Here is a 20,344-nt window from a genome sequence, read left to right on the forward strand (position 1 = left end):
GCGGGTCCTAGTAGTCTCTCGGCTGATGGATAAAGGAACACCTGAAAAGTGAATAGACCGAGACCTAAAACATGTAAAAACCAGTGTTTAGTATATAATGAACTTGTAAATCATGAAACAATTAGTTTATTTGTTAGTCGAAAATAGTATGTGATGTATCATCCCATAATCCTTAGATTAGTCCACATGTTTGTACATGCAATATTTTTTATACACTAGAAGTCTGGCAAGTGGAAATAAACAGTTCTACCCATCATTAAAAATACTACCAACATATTGGTATCCAAAACATATAGTATAATATCTTTCAAAAGCATGATCTCCATTATTTATTCACATCTCAGGTAGTAATGTAGATTAGCTTAGAAATAAGAAGAAAAACAACAAGTGTAAAACGTCATCATTAATAATACTAGTATACTAAGATAAATTAACTATCACTGATCTAATTTTTTTGACTAAGTAATTTTATATATTTCCTCAAAATAAGTTGTTTTAGTGCATTGTCATCATCCACGAAACATATAGTTAATTTGGAAGAAATTAAATAAATGTGTAGTTTATCCAAGGAAAATACATACTTTGAAACATTTTTACGAGGCAAATGTATGGAATCTCCCAATTTTAGTGAATACAATTAAAACCAGTATATTAGCAAATGTGATAAAATTTAATATTTATATGAATTTTTCTCAATTTTTGCTTATTTTTGCTGACTTTTTTGTTATTTTTGTTTCAACTTATCACTAGTAATAATTATTGATAAATTAGTTAAAATAAAACAAGTTTTTCAACTTATGGTTTTTTAAAAGATTTTTTACATTTAAATAATGACAAAAAAAATCAAAAGCAAGAAAGAGAAGGTAGAAAAGCAAAGAGATGTACCTATTGTTACGAGAGACGTTGAGCCAAAGGTTGATAGAAGTATATAAAATTATTTATATGAATTTTTCTTAATTTTTGCTTATTTTTGCTGACTTTTATCAACCTTTGGCTCATTTGACAAGTAATAATTTATTGTCATTGATTTATTGTCATTCTTTCTAGATCAATTTTATCGCTAGTAAAAATTTATTGATATAACAGTTAAAAAATTAAACTAGTTATTCAGCTTAATTAAAAGTAAAATCAGTTTGATACTTAAAACATGTTTATATACATATTTATAAGATTACTGTCATTTAATATTTTGTTATGTATATCGTGTGAGTTCCGTAAAATTATATGGTGTAAAAGCAATACGAAGAGTTTATATTTTTGTCATTCTCAAGGAGAAAAACGTGTATATTCTGAAAATGAAGGAATCCATGAAGCATCCATGTGCCAAAGAAGCCCAAATAGTTAAAGACATCATCGGAAAGAAACTTTTTTTTTTTTTTGTCACGGAGACTCTTATATTAAACTTAGATATCCAAAAGGATTAAACAACTACAACCGGAGGTAAACTCGACGGCCAAACGATAAACGAAAACTACTACAACAATACGAGTGATAGAGGTGTTAAAGGGGTGAAGATACCCATAAAGATGCTTCACTTGAGACCCTGAAACTGATGTTCCAAGAACATACTGAAGTCGGGATATGAAACCGACGATGAGGGGCCCTATTGAGAGGGTTTTGAAACGGTTGGCAGACACAAACACTGGTGATGACACACTCTCCTTTGCTTCAACTAAAAAATAATTGTCTTGGAACAGTGGAGGCTGAGCTCGTCCCGAGTTCTCAATGGAACTTTGTCGAAGATAAGGACTGATAGGCGGCAAGAACAGGTGAGTGACTCCAGAAACATAGCTAAAAGCCATAGAGAAAGGCCTCCTTTGCCTAGATTTGAATCTAATACTCATGAAACTTGGGCTAGGTGAACCCTGTACAACGTCACAGCTTGGGGCTAGGTGAACCTTGTACGAGACAAGACGACAAACCGTAGACCGGCATGATGCTTCAGATGAGGAGCGATGTCTCAATTTTATAACATCCGACATAGGGAAGTTCTTTGTGGGCCATGAATGAGTGGACTTTAGTAAAAGCCCTTCACAAACCAATAAATGGGCTAGGCCCAGCCAAAAACATATGTCGGAGAGTCCATAAGCTGTATCGGCGTTGAGATGCGACGGATGAGTAAAGCTAGCGGTGGAGTAGCAGCAGATCTCGGAAGGGAATGGAGTGACGAGGCGAGACGGCAGAGGTGGGGCGATGCTCTTGACGATATTCCATGAGAGGATGCGAACTGAGATCAAACTGAGACAGTGAACTCCAATATTACCGTATTGGAATCCATAGCTCTCATCGAGACCTGAGCTAAACCGCAAGCCCATTACAAAACTTTGAAAGCTCACGTCAAGAGATCTGTTGGGATGAAGCTGTCTGAGGGAATATATGACCAGGGGTTCAAAAGGTTGAGATGGTGATGAGACGTGATGGAGGAGAGGAGGCTCTGGCTGTACACCAAGCGGAGACTTCACGGTTCCGAGAAAATGAGCAGATCTGGTGGTTCTAGATCCGGTGCTCCTGTTCGCTTTGAGAGGATGAGAGATGACGAGAGGATGAGCGGTGACGAGCGGAGGATGAGAGACGGCGACGGTGAAGCGATTCGTGGAAACCATTGCGTAAGAGACGACGAAGACACAAGAATTGAAGTTGGAGATGACGATGGAAAGAGCAGAGAGCGGTGAAGAGAAGCAGGCTGAGCAGAGGACCCGACGCCGGCGGCCAGGGGCACGACCGGCGTTGAGGAGGAACGGTTGCGGCGCGGCCTCGAAAATCGGGACAGAGAGCTTTTCTAGGGCGAACTTAAGCCACAGAGTTTTTTGCATAAGGACGGAACCCCATCAGAAAGAAACTAAAACTTTGTTAAAGCTCAAACAACTAAGAAAATAAGGGAAAACCTATAAGCTAAATGTATCTTCATGTTGCTCTGAACTAATTTCGAGCAAGATTAATCTAGGATTTAACCATATATATCCAAACATGTTTGTTTCTATCTATCAGTCCCCTATTTGAACATGTTGGAAAGTAGAGGATCATTCTCAAAAGTAATAAATTTGTTATTTGGTTGGGGATTTGCAGGCACCAACAAAGCTGATCAAGAGGAGATCAAATCAATAATAAAAAATGGAGATTAGAAAGAATCTGAGGATAATGTAAAGAAAGTCACTAGTAAATTGTACAGACTAAACATGAGAGTATGAAAAGAGATTTGAAGTAAGGAGAAAAAATAGAGACTATTCCATTCAAAACTTCCCAAAAACAACATGGGAACACAATTGGAACATAAAGTCAGTATTAAAAAACCAGACAAGGTTATATACCCTCACAGAGAGATGTGCTCAAACCAGAGTCTCCACTTATCAGATAAACTGTACCAACCTCAGTTTTCAACACTCCCTCTACTGATAATAAGCCACTACAAAGACTGATAAGCACAAACACTTATCATCCACTTTCCCTTAAACAGTTCCCAGGTAACAAGTACTTGTAACTCTCAGCCTTTTCGATCAAATGACCTGGAAGATGAACAGCTGAATACGACCTCGGTATCGGACCTAGCTTCGCGATGATCTCCCTGAACGTATACTCCTCAGGAAACATGTCGAACAGATCAGTTCCTTTACATATCACATCTTGTATTCTCTCCGGATTCAGATAATGAGAGAACCTAACACGGTCGGTGTGACTGTAGGCTTTCATCTTGAACACAAACTCGCTGATGCGCCTGAAACAGAAGCTGCAATGCCAACCAGAGTCTGCCAAAAGCGTGTCGCCCTGACGAAAATGAGCGTACCGCGTCTTCCCCGGCTTGTACCGATGAACAGAAGCTCTCCAGCTTTTGCTGTCGATGAAATACTCAAACGAGTACAAGTAGTTCTTAAGCTGGAGATGAAGAACCGGCGGGTAACCATCGCACCACCTAAGGAGGTCGATGGTGTGAGCGCTGGGGATCTCATCTACATCAGACATGATCAACAAATCGTCTTCTTCGATCCCCGCGAGCCTTATAAGCTGATCCAACGCGATCCTCTGGTAAGCCTCTTCCACGAAAGGGTTCTCGCCTCTCTTGAACCTTCCTCCGATGTTCCCGTACGCCAGCCTCGGCTCCACGAACTCGAACTCCCCCCGGTTCGCGGCGAAAACAAGCGGTTTAGGTAAACCGGTGAAGGTGGAGTTGGACTCGAGGATCACGAACTGGGTGATGTAAGGGTAGAGCTCTTTCCAGCGGATGGTGAGCATGTCGACTTCGTTGCTGAACAAGACGGCGTCGAAGACGCGTCTTGGAGACTCGCGGTGTTTCCACCCGTGGAGGCTGCAGAGCGTTTCCATGGAGGCGTTGGGATGGTAGTAATGAGGAAGCGTTTGAAATGGCTTAGGTGGTGATTCCCAGAGCGGTCTCAAGAAGTATGTGAGCTTCTGCCCGTGTAGATAGACTCCGAAGACAAATAAAGGGATGATGGTGAAGAAGAAGATGTATGTCTTGAAATCGAGTCCTCGTAGTATACATCTCACCCTTGAAAAGGCCTTCCCTGCTCTAGAACCATCCTGCACACACACAACAAAAAAAAAAAATCAGATTTTTTTTCACATAAAATCAGAAAATTAAGAATTAAAATAACAAACAAAACCTAAAACAAATAATCAATATGGTTGGCGATGATCACAACAAAACCTAAGGAAGACAAAAAGAAAAGGACTTTACTTTCGACATTCGCTTCAAATATGTTTCAGACAAAACATAAACAATCGAGATATCACCCCAATCGGTTCCGACAAGACAATTTTATAAGATTAAGAACTATTATGACATCATCTAATGTATAATCAGAATCGGAAAAATTCGCATTACCACCAATTAGAATCCCGATTTCGTTAATGCGAAACAAGGAAACGAAAAAAAAAAACAGAACAGAATCGTTAATGCGAAGACTCAGAAACTCTCACCTGTCCGCAAACATCATCGCAGATATCGTCCGTCTTCTTAGAATTGTAGTATCCATCGGACATGATATTATCACCCACAATGGAGTTTAGTTTTCTCAGGCGAAGAAGATTATCGAACCCCGAAAAAATCAAAATTTTCTCTGAATATATATAAAAAATTAAAATTAAAACCAACAAAAGTAATTAGGGAGAAGGAAGAACAAAAGAAAAATAGATAAGCGTCAAGAGAGTAAATATATATCCGAATAAACGTTCTTAATATTAATCTGAACCGTTCGATGCTTTTCGGTTTATATATATTCCCAAAACTGCTGGAATTTATTACTTTTTTATGGACAATTCATTAATGTGGGAATATTTTATTAGCTTTTAAAGAATATACGAACAATTTCATCCCTTTGATGTTACTATAAGCGGGCCTTAGATACTGATCCCACGGTCATTATCTTTTTCTTCCGTGCTGATCTGTCGATTATTATGACATTTGCCAACTCATATAACCTTTGACTAAGGGCATCAACATCGCTGTCCTTAACCAAAGTCCTTCCAAATTAAAACATTGAAAATAAATCAAAATAACATAAAACCGAAGCAAACGTATGTTAAATAAGAAGTTTTTATTTCGCGTCCTTAAGGCCACGTGTCATCGGGGGAGGGGAAGCACGGATTAGGGTTGTGTTCAAAAAAAATCCGATACGAAGTCATTCTCATCCTCTCTCTTCTCTCTCTCTCGACGGCGATTTTCAACCCAATCAAACACCTCTCGGCGTAGCTGTCTCCGTCGCTGTCTCCGTCGGTGTCTCCCTCGATATCTCCGAGGATCTCTCCGTCGCTGTCTCCCTCGATCTCTCCCTGGATCTCCCGTTCATCTCGCCGTCTATTCTCACCCTCGATCTCTCCGTGTATCTCTCCGTCCATCTCTCGGCGTAGCTGTCTCCGTCCATCTCTCCGTGTATCTCTCGGCGTAGCTGTCGCCGTCTATTTACACTAACAAAATGTTTGTAGTTTTAAAAACTAGTTTAAAAAAAAATTTTAAACCTAAGGACCTACCAAATGTCCCACCCATAATCAACATTTTAACAAAAGTCCTTAACCAAAGTCCTAAACTACATAAACTAATTAAATACTCTAAGGACCATTCTAAAAGTCCTATTGATGCACTTGCTCTAAGACCTAAAAATTTCAAACATGTCAACAAATCTTTTCTCAGTAAAATTATTTTTTATGATTTAACTGTAAAACGAAAAATTAGTACTAAAAATTTCAGACATGTCAACAAATCTTTTCTTGGTAAAGTTAATTTTTATTATTAACTGTAAAACGAAAAATTAGTAGAAAAATTTGTATTTACAAACTGGAGTGGTAATTGAAATGATTTCAAAGGTTATGGGAAAATAAAATTCAATCTTATCCAAAGTACTTTTCCAATATGTTTAATTATCTTTTATTTATGTATATATTTTTAACAGTGGTAATAATTTAACCAAACTAAATAAATTTATTCATATAATGTTTAATCAATACCTAATTCCAGTATAAATAATTATTGAGGTGATGAATTTTAAAAAAAACACTGATATTTTGACTTATATTCATAGTATGCTATAAAATACCTGTTTTGATAATATCTACCAATGTATATAAAAATGAACTTTTCTGATGATAAATTACTTTGTATTAAATACTGCTTGGCATTTATCAAGAAGAAAAAAATATATCGTTCTCTTTTTTATTCTAGCAAGTCAATAATATTACATGGTCCCCGTAATATAGAATCTTTAATTTTGAATATGTATAACTAGAAAGAAAATTGTTTTTCATATAGCATTCTACAAAGAGGCTTAATATATATGACAACTTCCAATGTCAAAGAATAATAAATAGTAATTTGAAATTTTGAACTGGGTCTTCGTCTCCTCAATTCTTGATAGTCAATATTACATGTTCGAGGTGACCAAGTAGTACTGTCTTGGTAAATACCGAGTGGCATTCTTTTCTTTTTCAAACTCAAATTTATATAACATTGATTAAAAGCCATTCAAACGATGCTAATATATAACTAACACTACATCTTTGTTTGTTTCAACCCCAAAAATTGTTAACTCAAAATAAATGAAACCGTGATATAAATATGGAGGAACAAGCAAGAGAAGGAAGAAAATATCATATTCATACATGGTGAAAGGAATAATCCAAAACATTGGTAGGGCTGAAAATAAAAGAATCCAACAACTCTAGACCTAGACTCGAATAGAGTGTTTGTTGACCCAACAAGTTAGATATCCAACCGTCTTCATAGCTAGTTATACGTATCTTCATAATTTATTATCATACCCATTGGTCGACCACCGTTTACAAAACGCGCGTAAAGTAGAACCTGGTCCATCACGCTACACGATCACCCCACCAATTCTGTAGTATCATGTTTGTCCCTTTAGGATTTTCCAAAGACTTTGTCGTTTGCGTTTACTTATTAGTACTTTATTGAGTTAGATCCAATTGGTTGGAAAAGCATCGAAATGTAGCTGAAATATATTTTAACATGTTTTGAATCTTAAGATAGAGATGCGGGAAACATGTAATTTCTCAAAAAGTGTCATTTTGGTATTTTTTGTTATAGTATAAAAAGTATCGTTTTATAATTTTAATGCATTTTATATTTATTTTCAGTTAAATATTAATTGTAAAGTACATTGGTTTTAATAAATAAATTTATTATTTAAAACATTATTGGTTAAAGATGTAATTAGTAAAACATAAATACATTTTAATTATTTTCTTCATATATGTGAAATGTGTGTAAGTGATAATTTTGTAAGAAACATAAAGAGTGTGTAATCTCTAACAACTAAGTAAGGTTCATGTCCCCCGGTCTAATTCGGTTTGTATAGATGTCCTCCAGCTTTATGTACATGAAAAATACTTCGTCGTAAATAGCTTCCATATTATTCAGAAGGCCCAATAATTTATTAAGATAAGGCCAATTTAGCTATTGGTCAACGAATCTATTCAAGTTATCAGTTACTGAAGAATTTATCAAAGACTTTGATCCTTATTACCTGACGTGTAAAAGTTATCCGAACACGTACTAAGCGGGACCCACATATGTGAAGAACCAAGCTATAAATAGACGCGCACGCAGTCTGAAGAAAATTCACTACGTACATTTGAAATTCATAATAGGCGAGTATGGATCCAAATCCGGAACCGGCGAGTTCCGGTGACGAAAACAACAATGCTGTGTTGGAGCATAGATCGTTCGCTAGAATAGGGTTTCTGGGAAACCCTAGCGATGTTTACTTCGGCCGCACGATATCCTTTACCATCGGCAATTTTTGGGCGTCGGCTAAACTAGAGCCATCCGACCATCTCTTGATCAAGCCTCATCCTTACCATGACCTTGTCCGCTTCGACTCTCTCGATAATCTCGTACGTTCCAATGAAATGCTTTTGAAATATTGGTTAGCGTTGTTTTTAGGTTTCACGTGGTTTGATTTTGCACCGGTTCTATAAGTACAGGGATTCATTTCGTCCTTTGACTGCTTGATGTTGTTTAATGAATCTATCATGTGATGTTTAGTCCTTCAGATCTTTGTTCAGTAGTTTCTAACACTTGTGTCTTTGGTTCTAAGGTTTGTCGATTGAACAGTGAAGGGTACTACGGAGGTGTAAGGTTACTAATGGCAATATGTAAAGTATTCCGCAGCTATTGCAAAGATAATGACATTCATCTTCATGACAGAAACTTCACTCTATCTTATGATACCAATATCCCCAGACAGGTTTCTCTACTTGTTTTTCTATGGTTTGAGCTCGTGTTTTGATGTATTAATTAACTGAAGTTTTTATTTTCAGACGGGGCTTTCGGGTTCTAGTGCAATTGTATCTGCTACTCTCAGCTGCCTACTTGATTTCTACAGTGTCAGGCATTTAATAAGGATAGAAGTTAGACCTAACCTTATTCTTAATGCCGAAAAAGAACTTGGTATTGTTGCAGGTCTTCAAGACCGTGTTGCTCAAGTCTATGGTGGTGGTCTTGTTCACATGGTTAACTGATCTTCCCAACTCTGTTTATATAACCCCTATATTCCAACTTTTCATCTATTTCCCTCATGTTTTAATTTTCTTTGCTCTGAAGGATTTTAGTAAGGAGCATATGGATAGAGTTGGTTATGGAATTTACACTATAATGGATATCAACCTTCTTCCTCCTCTGCATCTCATCTATACTGAGAATCCTAGTGACTCTGGGAAGGTAAGAGAGAATTTGAGATTTTGGGGTCTATAAACATATTTTAAAACCTTATATTTTTTTTTTTAATTTAGAGGCGTATATCTATGTATATAATTTTTAAAAAGTTAGAGACCAACCAACGCCAATATTTCAGCTCAGATCCGATTTTTTAAAGATTTACTTAAGACGGGTTTACTTAGAGCATCAACATCGGTGGTCTCTCACCAAAGCTTTTCCCATCTAAAAGATAAAAAATAATTAAAAAAAAAAACAAAAAAGGTGAAGAGAGAACAAAGACATCTCTTCTTTGAGAGACGCAAAACAAAGTGGAAGAGCTTCTTTGCTGACTTGTCATGTTATGATTGGTTTAAATTTTATTTGTTTTAAAATTTCAATTTTAATTTGTTAAGAAACTTTTTTTTATCATTGATACAGTTTCAGCTCTTGTTTTTTTTTTTTTTGGTAAAAATGTTAAAATATCATTACCAATTTTAATTTTTGACAGAATTACAGAGTAAACAAGAAGCAGAAAATAAAAACAACTACACTAACTAAACAACAACTCAAATTGAACAAGAAGGGGAAGATACAACCAGCTAAAAGCCCACACGAAGGAACCAACAGAGTAGGTACTAGTCGCTTGCCGCAAAAGGATGAACCGCAGTGAATACGAGATCCTGAGCCCGGTAGAAATTGGCGTACCCGATGAACAGGCCTTTATGATAGGTACACCCAAGAACAGCTTGCTAAAGACCTCCTAATTTGATTCCAACACGCACACTGCTAGACCAGAGACCAAACACCCACAAGCCAGCCGAGCCTTATTTCAAACAACAAACACAGGCTGCAAAGCAAACCTGAAACGACAATACCTATACAAAAGAGGGTCGTGTGACAGCTAGCACGTCCACAGGAAGCTCTCCGGACCAACCAAACCAGTGCCGGAAGAACACATCCACAGGAACACAACAACGCCGAGGCGCAAGGTTCCAGTGCTGGGATGATGTGATCAAAACATGGAGACACGAGCACCTAACCAAACCGAATGACCACACGGGGAGGAGAGGACTCACCATGTACAGATTCTGAGAACCAGAGGACTGACCGACAAATAGAGCAAGATCAAAACAGTGAGGCACAGCCGCAAGGAGGAAGACCGGAGAAACTCGCAGTGGCGAACCACCATACGCGCAACGAGGGAGAGGCCGTGAGAGCAGGAGAACAGGAAGGAAGCACTCGAGCTAAGCTGGAACCAAAGCCATAGACGACTCGTTGTCCAGAACCTAGTCGAAGGAGCACGCGCTTACTTCAGCTCTTGTTTTATTGCTATATGTCTGAGCATTGCTTATATTTAATGGCAGGTTCATAGCACGGTTCGTAGAAAGTGGTTAGATGGTGATGAGTTCATAATATCATCAATGGCAGAAATTGCAAAACTAGCAGAAGAAGGTCGAACTGCATTACTAAATAAAGATTACACCAAGCTCAAACTACTCATGAACCGTAACTTCGACCTTCGAAGGTAACCAAGAATAAGACCCACCACACAGTTCAAAAACTAAACAAAACCTAACACAAGTCATCTTATTTTCTCTCTCTCTCTGCAGGAGTATCTTTGGAGATGAATGTTTGGGAGCTGTGAACATAGAAATGGTGGAAGTGGCACGTAAGATCGGTGCAGCTGCAAAGTTCACTGGAAGCGGGGGAGCTGTGGTGGCTTTCTGCCCTGACGGGCCATCTCAGGTCAAACTCCTCAAAGAAGAATGTAAGAAAGCTGGATTCATTGTTGAGCCGGTAAAGCTTGTCCCTACGCGTCTCAACAATTCTGATCTAAAGACTTTATCGAAGCCCTGAATGTTGTAGAATGTTGAGTTCAGTGTCTGAACTTGAGCTTAGCCCATGTCATAAAGATTACAATAAATTTACATATGTTTTGTGTTTATCCTTTTTCAATAAATTTAAGCCAATAAAAATTTAACTAAGGTAATTAAGTTTTTTGAAGTTTGCAATTAGTTAATAAAATATGTATTAAAATTGTAAAAAATGGATATTTTTAAAACAAAATTTTTTTCTAGAATATGTAACTTTAAAAAACGGAGGGAGTATTATTTTTTAAAATATTAACAGTATGTTTATAATTTTTTTTTGATTTTGATAGAATAGTTTCAAATGAAAATTTGAAGCCAAAACATAAATAAATAGGGAAACTGGTATGATGGATCAACCCAGTACTAAACCGAATAATTGACTCTCAATTGAATAGTCAATCCCAAAGTCAAACACTTTAGTGAAAGCCAAGCAGACAATGTGCCGTCTCAACGATTAAAGAGAAAACATCGTGTCGTTTCTCATTCATTTCTCAACATAATCATCATATCTTCATTGGCGATGTACGGCGGTAATCGCCGGAGCTCTATCCGTGCTCTCACCAATGGCGAAATCTCTACACTTCACCAGACTAATGTCTTCTTCAGCAAGAATGGCTCTCTCCTCTCACTTCCCCTTCTCAATCAAACCGAGAATCATCCATAAACCCTACTTCTTCTCCTCAACGCCGTACCCACTCCAATACGACATGATCATCAACCGCCCCACACAGTCTTCCCTCTCTCAACCCCGACGTCGACCTCCTCGAGCCATCGAATCCACTTCTCCGGACCCAGCAGAACCAGATTTCGATTCCTGGGTGGACAACAAACTCGCCTCGGAGCGCGAGAAGGGCCGACCTGGCTCCGGAGATCCAGAGATGGATAAGGAGAAGAGGAAGTACTATAGCAAGAGGAGGAAGAGGCTGTACGGATCCGATTCCGAGGATGAGGGGAGGAGGAAATCAGATGAAGGATTCGTGGAGCTGAAGCCTGAGGTGGTGGAGTTTGATAGGTTGCATCAGAGGGAGGAGGAGTTGTATTTCTACGATACGTTTGCGTATCCGTGGGAGAAGGATAAGCATTATAAGATGGTGTATCAGTTGGAGAAGAAGTATTTTCCTGATCAGGGATTGGATAAGGCGTTCTTGCAGCCTGGAGAGTCTCCTAAGGGTGATGGGTCCGTGAAAGTTAGTGGGAAGAAGAGTGTAGCTTATGGTGGGAAGAAAAGGATTGATGAGAGTGACGATGGTGATGAAAAGTTGCTGTTTTTTGATGAAGTGAAGGTTAAGGAGAAGGAGAAGGTGGTAGAGGAGAGTGTTACTGAGAAGAAAGTGGAGCAGTTTTTCAAGGGTTTGACGAAGTCAGGTAATGAGAGAGGTGTGGCTAGTGGTGGTGGTGGTGGTGGTGATGGAGAGCCTTTTCTTGTGACGAGGAACGGTGAGCTTCCTCCTAGGTGGGATGGTCCTAACGGTACAGTGCTTTTGGTCAACAAACCCAAAGGTTAGGAGTCTCTATCTCTCTCCCTCTTTTGCATCTTGGAATGTGTTATGTTGATTTGGTTATGGTGTTGTTTGTAGGATGGACTTCATTCACTGTCTGTGGTAAGCTACGAAGAATAGTCAAAGTGAAAAAGGTTCTTGCTTTAAACCCTTGTCCTATCCAAGATTTGGAGAATGTAGCTAATTAGTATTTGTCAGGTTGGTCATGCTGGGACACTTGATCCCATGGCTACTGGTCTCTTAATGGTCTGTGTTGGTAAAGCCACCAAGGTGGTTGACAGGTTGGTGATTAATTAATTCAGAAATGTTTCTCTCTGTGATGATCTAGAGAAAGCAAAGCTGAAAAGGCCCTTTTGTATCTGCAGGTACCAAGGTATGATCAAAGGTTATAGCGGAGTTTTTCGTCTTGGTGAAGCCACTTCAACTTTAGACGCGGACTCTCCTGTAAACTTCAACGACACCTTTCCTTGTTTGTGATAGTTCATTTCTTCATTAGAGTTTGCTTGCTCAATGGTGATATTGATGCAGGTGATTCAACGAGAGCCTTGGGATCATATTAAAGACGATGACATTAAGAAAGCTTTGACATCATTTCTTGGCGAGATATGGCAAGTTCCTCCAATGTTCTCAGCTATTAAAGTGAGCATTGCTGAATCTTAAAGTTTAAAACCGTGCCTTATTGTGGATTACATTGTTTTCTAACTTTTTTAACTGCTGTTTCTGTTCAGGTTGGAGGTGAGAAGATGTATGACAAGGCAAGAAGAGGTGAAACCGTAGAGCTTTCTCCCAGACGAATCTCTATTTTTCAGTTTGACATTGAACGCAGTTTAGATGACAGGTTTAATTCATTTAGAGCATAAACAATTTGAATACAGTGTTCATGTATTGGTCTCACTAAAGATCTCTCGTTCATCTTTTTGCAGACAAAATCTGATCTTCCGGGTTGTATGCTCTAAGGGTACATACATAAGATCTCTCTGCGCAGATCTTGCTAAAGCTCTTGGAAGGTAAAAAAAGTTTCACCATTGTTGATACCTAACACATCCAAAAAGTTACTAAATATCATTTCTTTTTGCTGCAGTTGTGCTCACCTCACTGCTCTCCGGCGAGACTCAATCGGTACGTTCTTTTATTGTCCGCGTATCAATTTGGTCTTCAGTGAAGAGTAATTCACTCTTACTGTTTTCTTCTATGGGGTTCAGGTGAATATTCTGCTAACGATGCTTGGGAGTTCAATGAGTTAGAAGCAGCAATCACCAAAAACTACTTCTAGAAGAAAACGAGTAGAAGATCCATCAACGGAGGATTCTTTTAAACGACAAACAAAGGTTTACACAGGCTTACATAGATCATTGTTTGTTCTTTTAAAAGCTTACATTATTATTGGCTAAGAGTCTATCTAAGACCCAAATCTTTATTTTGGTTCAAACTACTTTTCAAGCTCTTGTGTACTAAATCTCACTGTCTATAACAAGCTCGAGTTATTGGAACTGGAGGGTCTGTGAGCAATCCGCTAAGAGTACGGTCAGCCACATGCTTGTTTGCAGCTTCGGTGTAGTGAACTCCATCCCAGCTCACAGCCGATCCCGGGTTACGGCATGGGGCACCGTAGATTTCGGTATTGTTCACTTTCCCTTTAGTTCCGCACCAGATGTGGTCATACTTCTCATGGTAGCCGCAACATACCTTCAATGGATTTGCAAATCCTGCAAAAACAAGAACAAAGTTCACAACTTTTAAGAATATATGTAGATCGCAACAAATTGGATTTGCGTTGAGAAGGGTTCTTGTGAACCTAGTCTCTTAGGATTGCTCATCATTTCGTATTTGGCTGAGTAGACATCAACATAAGTGATGGCTGCTCTGGTGAGTTCTTTTCTTAGGTTAATGACTGTTTCCTTGAGCTTTCTGTTGAACTCCATCGCCATTTCGTTCTGTGCCTTCACGCAGCCGGATTTGTCCAAGTAGCCAGGCGCAGGAGTGCCCATGTAAAACATGTTTACTGGTAGACAACCGAAAGGGCCTGTGTTGTGTATCCAAAATGTTCTTCCTCCTTGCTGATATATGTTCTGTGAGCAATCATAAAAGCGTTATTCAGAAGCAGATCAAAGGCAGAGAGAAGAACATTGCATACTCTTTCAGAATCTAACCCGAACAGCAGAGGCTAAGTGGCTGACAATGTCTGGTATTGTCGCCTTGAGTTGATCGACGCTCATTGTCCTGAAACCGACAGAGAGATCATTCTGCCCAATATCAAAAGTATACAGAGCCTTTGCAAACTCTTCCTGTCTTGGAAGCTTCTCTCTTTCAGATCTAATCTTAACTGAGAAACAAACAGACGACACAAGTCATTATCATCATGTGACTGTGACAAGATAACAGAGAGCTTTAAAGAAAAGAAAGCAACTGACTTTGTGAGAACAGCTCTGCAGATCTTGATTTGAACTGATCAAACTGAGCAATCTGCATATCGAGAGAGAACGGGCTGATCCCATATTGAAAGATAGTTTCGTTCTGTCTTCTTATTGTTGATCCACCTGTTGCAAAGTTAGCTCCATGTCTGAAGTTCGATCCTAGCGAGTTTAGGTATGCGCTCAAGTACGGTAGTCCCACACGCTCAGCTACGAAACAACGAATCATAAATCAATAGTCAAATCAATAGTTTAGGTTTTGGAAGCTCTGTTTTTCTATGTAAACTTTTTTTTTACCTATGAAATCAATGGTGAGGCGACCATCTGAGTCTCGTCCAGCGGGTTTGTGGAAGAAACCTTGACCGTAAGGAGCTCTAATGGGCTCGAAAGCGGCGGAGATTCCTCCAGTGTCGGAGTTAGAGTCTCCGAAGTTGTAAATCGCTGGAAACGTACACGTACGCTGAACTGGAGCAGCTGTTGTCACTGTTAGGAGACAGAGAAGAAGCCATGTAGAGACAGCAGAAGATACCATAAACCGTGCCCTTTCAAGACCGCTCTTCATCGTGGTAGAGAGAGAGGGAGACTGTCACTTCTTTACACTCTGCGCCTCTCTCCAGTGTCTTGGTTATAAAGGCTTTCAGTTTTAGATTTGTCTGAAAATGGGTTCGGAACAAAAAATGATTTTGTCTTGTTATGAAAAGGACAGAAGTATAGAAAAAAAAAAGGATAAACGTGTCTTGAGAGTTGAACCGGACCACAGTTCGAACAGTCATGAGCTGTGCTGTAGTTGGAAGCCAGAAAAGGCGCGCTAACGGTTATCATTGTCGGTACCTTTCAATTTACCTCAAAACCATAAATATTTTCGACGACTTTAGATAATTAAGAAATGCACCAACTATTTTAAACCGTAAAAACAGCACATGTTTCTTGATCTGTCCCGTTAAATCAGCTGCCGGTGAAGAGAAGGTAGTGTGATTGTGTGAACAGTGCGTGCGAGCGACAGTAGATTCCCACGAGATCAGTCAAAGGACTACGAATGTTAGTTAATATAAAAAGACGCGGTTAAAATTTAATGGGCCTGTAATTCTATATTTTACATTTTGTTTGTAATCCATTGGGCTTTATATATGTTTCTTTTTCTATACTTTTCTTCCTTTTAGGGGGATTTGAGACCATAATGTATTTCGGCCCAAGACCAACTTTTAAGATAACCATTATTCGGACCAGGTGACCACTCTTTTCGAATTTACATAGGTTCAGCTTTTCGGCCAGTGTAACCGATGATTTCGGTTCGGGTTTGGATATTTATTGTTATCCTCTGATTATTTGGTTTATTAACAGTGCATTCCACGTACATCTTGCTTTGCTTCTTGAAAGAACGGTCCAACAGCGAAAAAAGAGAGTTGCATAATTCACGGGGTAACGAAGCTTCGTGAATTGAAGTCAGTCCATTTAATTTTCACGTGTCGTGTCTGCTCTCCAAAGGAAACAATAAAGTGTTGTATTGACATTAATACCAAGTTAATTTGAGAATTATAAACATTTTCATAATCCGACGACCAAAACAAAAGAGAAAAAATGAGAATTAAACACAAAAGTCAATACCCTATATCAAGCAATAACGAAAAGAATAAAGCAATAGACGGCAGCGACACGAAAGAACTAAAAGTACAGAAGAGAAGATAGATAGGATTGTTATGTGGACGGAAACTTCTTATTATCATCCATTTCTTTCTTTCACAATTCACAAAGAGATTTTTGCAGTTGTTGTTATCACTAACTTCTAAATTTTTCCAAAAACCAAGCAGTGTTCTTAAAAATGATTTTTCTTATTATGATTAATAATTCTGAAGGTTTGCAATATTTAGATCCTGATTAGCTGTAGCCATTATAATCTATATTTATCACTCAAGAAAAACAATAAGTTTGTTTAAAGTATTTACCTATTTGTAATTTAAAAATTGAAAGCAGTCGAAAAAATTGTCAACTTTATTATTTGTTTTTAGGCTTTGTTTGGACTTTATATTAAGTTGGAAGAGTTAATAATAATATTAACCAAAGTGATAATTATAAATTAACTGCCATTAGCGAGATTATTTTAAAGAAAAAAAAAAGAAATTTGATTCTCTTAATGATTTGATAGAAACAAATCCGAAAACAGCAGAGAGAAGAAAGTGAAACTGCTTTAGAAGAAGAAAAGGCAGAACTCTGCTGCTTCTGCTTGTTCCTCCTCAAAATTCAAAAAGGTAGACACTTTATCTATCCTCTCTTATCACTACACTCTTCCTCCACCGAATGTCGGGCGATTCACCATCGTATCTATGTTTAATTCGTGGAAACAACTAATTGGAACGCTCGTAGATTTGTCAGAAAAGTAGATTTTCCATTTTATACTAATTCTGGGGGGTTAGAGTATTGCAGCAAGTTTCGTTCAAGTTAGACTTTTTTATCTAAATCTAGAAAGTCATCGTTTTTATTGGTTTGTTTGCTCAGTCTATGAGGGAGACGTGATTGAATTGAATCTCCTTTCTCTATAAAAGAAGACCACCAACCTTCATTTTCTTAAGCGGTTAGATAATTCAACACCTGTCCTAAGATCAAAGCTTTCGCCTTTTTTTACACGAGTTAGGTTCCTGCACCCAAGTTTCTGCATTTTCTTCTGGGTTTCTTGAATATACTCTAAATACCTAATCTTTTTGTTTTGTAGGTTTACTGAATTGAATCAAAGTGGTTTAGTTGTCTGATGGGGACAGGGAACTCAAAGGAGAATTGGAGACAGGAGTCTTCATCATCGTCTAGGTCAGCTTCTTCACCTTCAGCAGCATCTTCTTCTTCATGGGCTTCTCATCAAAGCTATCCTCAATACGGTCCTGATAGCTATACCTATCCTCCTACACCTTCCTATGCTCCTCCACCTCCTGAGTATACACACCCTCCTCCTTCACCTTCATACACCACTCAGCCTTATTCTCAACCTCCGCCTTCTCAAAGCTTTGGCAATAATAAGAAGAGGTTGGAGCGGAAGTACTCCAAAATCTCTGATGAGTACTCCTCTTTAGAGCAGGTGAGCTGAGAATAAGGAATCTAGTTTGCTTTCTTGATGATGATCACAAAGCAGTAGTGTCTTATGTTTTTTTTTTGACAGAAAAGTTTCACATTATTGTTCTGTTTCATTTAGGTGACGGAGGCTCTTGCAGGTGCTGGTCTAGAATCTTCTAATCTCATTGTTGGTATTGATTTCACCAAGAGCAATGAATGGACAGGAGCCAGGTCCTTTAATAGGAAAAGCCTACACTTCATAGGCAACAGTCCCAATCCTTATGAACAAGCGATAACCATCATAGGAAGAACCTTAGCCGCCTTTGACGAAGACAACTTGATTCCATGTTACGGTTTTGGAGATGCGTCGACACATGATCAAGACGTGTTTAGTTTCAATCCTGATGATAGGTTCTGTAATGGGTTTGAGGAAGTGCTTGGTCGGTATAAAGAGATTGTCCCTCAGCTTAAGCTAGCAGGTCTCTCTCTCTCTCTAGATTTGAGCTTAGTTTTATTAAACGTTAACTAAGCTCTTAAACCGTTAATGTTTCAGGTCCAACCTCATTTGCTCCGATCATTGATATGGCCATGACCATTGTCGAGCAGAGTGGCGGCCAGTATCACGTCTTAGTGATAATAGCAGACGGGCAGGTTACCAGAAGTGTTGACACTGAAAATGGGCAGTTAAGTCCGCAAGAACAGAAGACTGTGGATGCTATCGTGCAAGCAAGGTTTGGAACATTCTCTGATCTTCTCACTTTGTTCTCTCTTTGTGTCTTTATGATTTGGTTTCTTTGTCTATGGCAGTAAGCTTCCTCTATCAATAGTCTTAGTTGGGGTTGGTGATGGACCATGGGACATGATGAGGGAGTTTGACGACAACATTCCCTCCAGAGCTTTTGATAACTTCCAAGTATGTTACTACTTTAAAGCTCTAAAGATTTAAAGATTCAAAGTTGTTTTCAATCTTTTTGATATGATTTTTTTTTTCTGTTTATAGTTTGTGAACTTCACAGAGATAATGTCAAAGAACAAAGCTCAGTCCTTTAAAGAAACAGAGTTTGCTCTTTCTGCTCTCATGGAGATTCCTCAACAATACAAGGCGACATTAGAGCTTAACCTTCTAGGGTAAACCCCCAAAACATTATCTTTTATCTTGGCTTCAAGGTTTTACTCACGAAGTTTTCTTGCAGAAGAAGGAATGGGTATATACCGGAACGATTCCCTCTTCCACCTCCAATGCATGGTGGATACAACAAGCCAAAGGCTACTCCTCGTGTTTCAAGTTTCAATCCGAGTGTACCTCCTTATCCAACTGAAAGCTATCCAGTAAGGTCTAGTCCTGCACCGCCAGCTACTACAACCTCTGCTTCTGATAACCAAGTATGCTTCCAAAAAATCTTTTTTGAAATGGCTGTGAAAAAGTTTGAAACTTACATGTTATTGGTTCTGTGTAACAGCTATGTCCGATTTGTCTGAGCAACCCTAAAGACATGGCCTTTGGTTGTGGCCATCAGGTAAATCCTCTACAACGCACAATATTAATTTTTCTTCTTCTTCTACTACTGAATAGATTGTAACATGGAATTGAACTTTGAACTTTGTTTTTTTGTTTTGATACAAGACATGCTGCGAGTGTGGACCGGATCTTCAAATGTGTCCCATTTGCCGTGCACCAATCCACACAAGAATAAAGCTCTACTAGCCTTCAAGCAAGTAGACCAAGATCCACAACCTTCTTACAGTTTCTTTTGGGGATGTAATCACTGAGCTTCCTCCACCGAGAAAGATGGGATCTTCTTTCTGTAAAAAGAAAAGTAATACGTTAGTTTGTTCGTTGATTCACTTTCCTAACTTTGATCTTTGAATTCTTTCATTCTTCTTTGCTTGGAGTAAATGTTGTTGTCAGTGTGTAGTCCTAAGTCTACCATCGTTTTGTTTTCTGCTCTTTTGGTGATTGTTTCTGATAAATTTGATTCTTGAAATTGATTGTAGTGACGGTTTACACTTATCCACCTACTTTTTCTTGCATATAACGAGCCTCCGTGTTAGCTATATAGTGAATGAATCACATGCTGTCCTGAAAAAGGTGGGATTATTAATCAAACAAGATCGTTTAAGCTTGTACTCTTGTTTTGCTTGCCTAACAAAGAAAACATGTGCAAGTTTCGTTATCCATCTTACATTATATAAATTATGTGCGTTTGATGCAACTGATGTTTTACACCGATTTTCATATTAGTGGCATTAGATCCTGAATGTAGATTTGTATAAATCATGTGATATATTCTCATCCATTATCACTACTTTGAATAACATAAAAATTATTTATTGCAGGGATTTGAGGTATCGCATTAAATT

General features: G+C 38.5%; 5 protein-coding genes across 7 annotated transcripts; 3 read left to right on the forward strand and 2 right to left on the reverse strand.

Annotated features, from left to right (window-relative positions):
* Nucleotides 1-3,202: 3,202 nt before the first annotated feature.
* Nucleotides 3,203-5,195, reverse strand: LOC106372100. The gene is made up of 2 exons (XM_013812228.3): nt 4,933-5,195; nt 3,203-4,533 (listed from the first exon to the last, which is right to left on the reverse strand). The coding sequence occupies exons 1-2, from the start codon at nt 4,993-4,995 to the stop codon at nt 3,433-3,435; spliced, it is 1,164 nt and encodes a 387-aa protein (XP_013667682.1). The 5' UTR covers nt 4,996-5,195; the 3' UTR covers nt 3,203-3,432.
* Nucleotides 5,196-8,079: 2,884 nt separating this feature from the next.
* Nucleotides 8,080-11,161, forward strand: LOC106372099 (probable glucuronokinase 2). The gene is made up of 6 exons (XM_013812226.3): nt 8,080-8,361; nt 8,565-8,714; nt 8,788-8,979; nt 9,071-9,187; nt 10,528-10,688; nt 10,774-11,161. Exons 1-6 carry the CDS (start codon nt 8,122-8,124, stop codon nt 11,018-11,020), a joined length of 1,107 nt encoding a protein of 368 aa, XP_013667680.1. The 5' UTR covers nt 8,080-8,121; the 3' UTR covers nt 11,021-11,161.
* Nucleotides 11,162-11,524: 363 nt separating this feature from the next.
* LOC106372097 lies at nt 11,525-14,023 on the forward strand. Its single transcript, XM_013812224.3, has 9 exons — nt 11,525-12,534; nt 12,612-12,667; nt 12,732-12,814; nt 12,899-12,977; nt 13,062-13,172; nt 13,262-13,371; nt 13,457-13,540; nt 13,615-13,652; nt 13,736-14,023. Exons 1-9 carry the CDS (start codon nt 11,598-11,600, stop codon nt 13,804-13,806), a joined length of 1,569 nt encoding a protein of 522 aa, XP_013667678.1. The 5' UTR covers nt 11,525-11,597; the 3' UTR covers nt 13,807-14,023.
* Nucleotides 13,262-20,014, forward strand: LOC106372094 (E3 ubiquitin-protein ligase RGLG2). Of its 3 annotated transcripts, XM_048742315.1 has the most exons (10): nt 13,262-13,348; nt 17,460-17,513; nt 17,652-18,008; nt 18,123-18,462; nt 18,537-18,714; nt 18,791-18,896; nt 18,984-19,111; nt 19,177-19,366; nt 19,444-19,500; nt 19,608-20,014. In XM_048742315.1, exons 3-10 carry the CDS (start codon nt 17,688-17,690, stop codon nt 19,686-19,688), a joined length of 1,401 nt encoding a protein of 466 aa, XP_048598272.1. In that variant the 5' UTR covers nt 13,262-13,348; nt 17,460-17,513; nt 17,652-17,687; the 3' UTR covers nt 19,689-20,014. The 3 variants fall into 3 exon arrangements, with proteins under 3 accessions (XP_048598272.1, XP_013667674.1, XP_013667675.1); XM_013812220.3 differs by lacking the exons at nt 13,262-13,348; nt 17,460-17,513 and adding an exon at nt 16,507-17,190; XM_013812221.3 differs by lacking the exon at nt 13,262-13,348 and having other exon boundaries at nt 17,443-17,568.
* On the reverse strand, nt 13,820-15,610 carry LOC106372098 (GDSL esterase/lipase At5g14450). The gene is made up of 5 exons (XM_013812225.3): nt 15,242-15,610; nt 14,945-15,154; nt 14,684-14,856; nt 14,329-14,602; nt 13,820-14,239 (listed from the first exon to the last, which is right to left on the reverse strand). Exons 1-5 carry the CDS (start codon nt 15,504-15,506, stop codon nt 13,992-13,994), a joined length of 1,170 nt encoding a protein of 389 aa, XP_013667679.2. The 5' UTR covers nt 15,507-15,610; the 3' UTR covers nt 13,820-13,991.
* Nucleotides 20,015-20,344: the final 330 nt, after the last annotated feature.

The sequence above is a fragment of the Brassica napus genome, chromosome A10 (genome assembly GCF_020379485.1).
Source record: "Brassica napus cultivar Da-Ae chromosome A10, Da-Ae, whole genome shotgun sequence".
Taxonomy (NCBI): domain Eukaryota; kingdom Viridiplantae; phylum Streptophyta; class Magnoliopsida; order Brassicales; family Brassicaceae; genus Brassica; species Brassica napus.

Excerpts from the sequence above, each read along its gene's own strand:
- LOC106372094 (XM_048742315.1), top strand. The coding sequence starts at position 17,688 with ATGGGGACAGGGAACTCAAAGGAGAATTGGAGACAGGAGTCTTCATCA. Across the intron at positions 19,112-19,176 it reads TTAGAGCTTAACCTTCTAGG|AAGAAGGAATGGGTATATAC; the intron begins GTAAACCCCCAA and ends GTTTTCTTGCAG. Across the intron at positions 19,367-19,443 it reads CCTCTGCTTCTGATAACCAA|CTATGTCCGATTTGTCTGAG; the intron begins GTATGCTTCCAA and ends TCTGTGTAACAG.
- LOC106372099 (XM_013812226.3), top strand. The coding sequence starts at position 8,122 with ATGGATCCAAATCCGGAACCGGCGAGTTCCGGTGACGAAAACAACAAT. Across the intron at positions 8,980-9,070 it reads GTGGTGGTCTTGTTCACATG|GATTTTAGTAAGGAGCATAT; the intron begins GTTAACTGATCT and ends TTTGCTCTGAAG. Across the intron at positions 10,689-10,773 it reads CGTAACTTCGACCTTCGAAG|GAGTATCTTTGGAGATGAAT; the intron begins GTAACCAAGAAT and ends CTCTCTCTGCAG.
- LOC106372100 (XM_013812228.3), bottom strand. The coding sequence starts at position 4,995 with ATGTCCGATGGATACTACAATTCTAAGAAGACGGACGATATCTGCGAT. Across the intron at positions 4,534-4,932 it reads GCGATGATGTTTGCGGACAG|GATGGTTCTAGAGCAGGGAA; the intron begins GTGAGAGTTTCT and ends GTGTGTGTGCAG.
- LOC106372098 (XM_013812225.3), bottom strand. The coding sequence starts at position 15,506 with ATGAAGAGCGGTCTTGAAAGGGCACGGTTTATGGTATCTTCTGCTGTC. Across the intron at positions 14,857-14,944 it reads TGCAGAGCTGTTCTCACAAA|TTAAGATTAGATCTGAAAGA; the intron begins GTCAGTTGCTTT and ends TTTGTTTCTCAG. Across the intron at positions 14,603-14,683 it reads ACTTAGCCTCTGCTGTTCGG|AACATATATCAGCAAGGAGG; the intron begins GTTAGATTCTGA and ends GATTGCTCACAG.
- LOC106372097 (XM_013812224.3), top strand. The coding sequence starts at position 11,598 with ATGGCGAAATCTCTACACTTCACCAGACTAATGTCTTCTTCAGCAAGA. Across the intron at positions 12,978-13,061 it reads CTTTAGACGCGGACTCTCCT|GTGATTCAACGAGAGCCTTG; the intron begins GTAAACTTCAAC and ends ATATTGATGCAG. Across the intron at positions 13,173-13,261 it reads CAATGTTCTCAGCTATTAAA|GTTGGAGGTGAGAAGATGTA; the intron begins GTGAGCATTGCT and ends GTTTCTGTTCAG.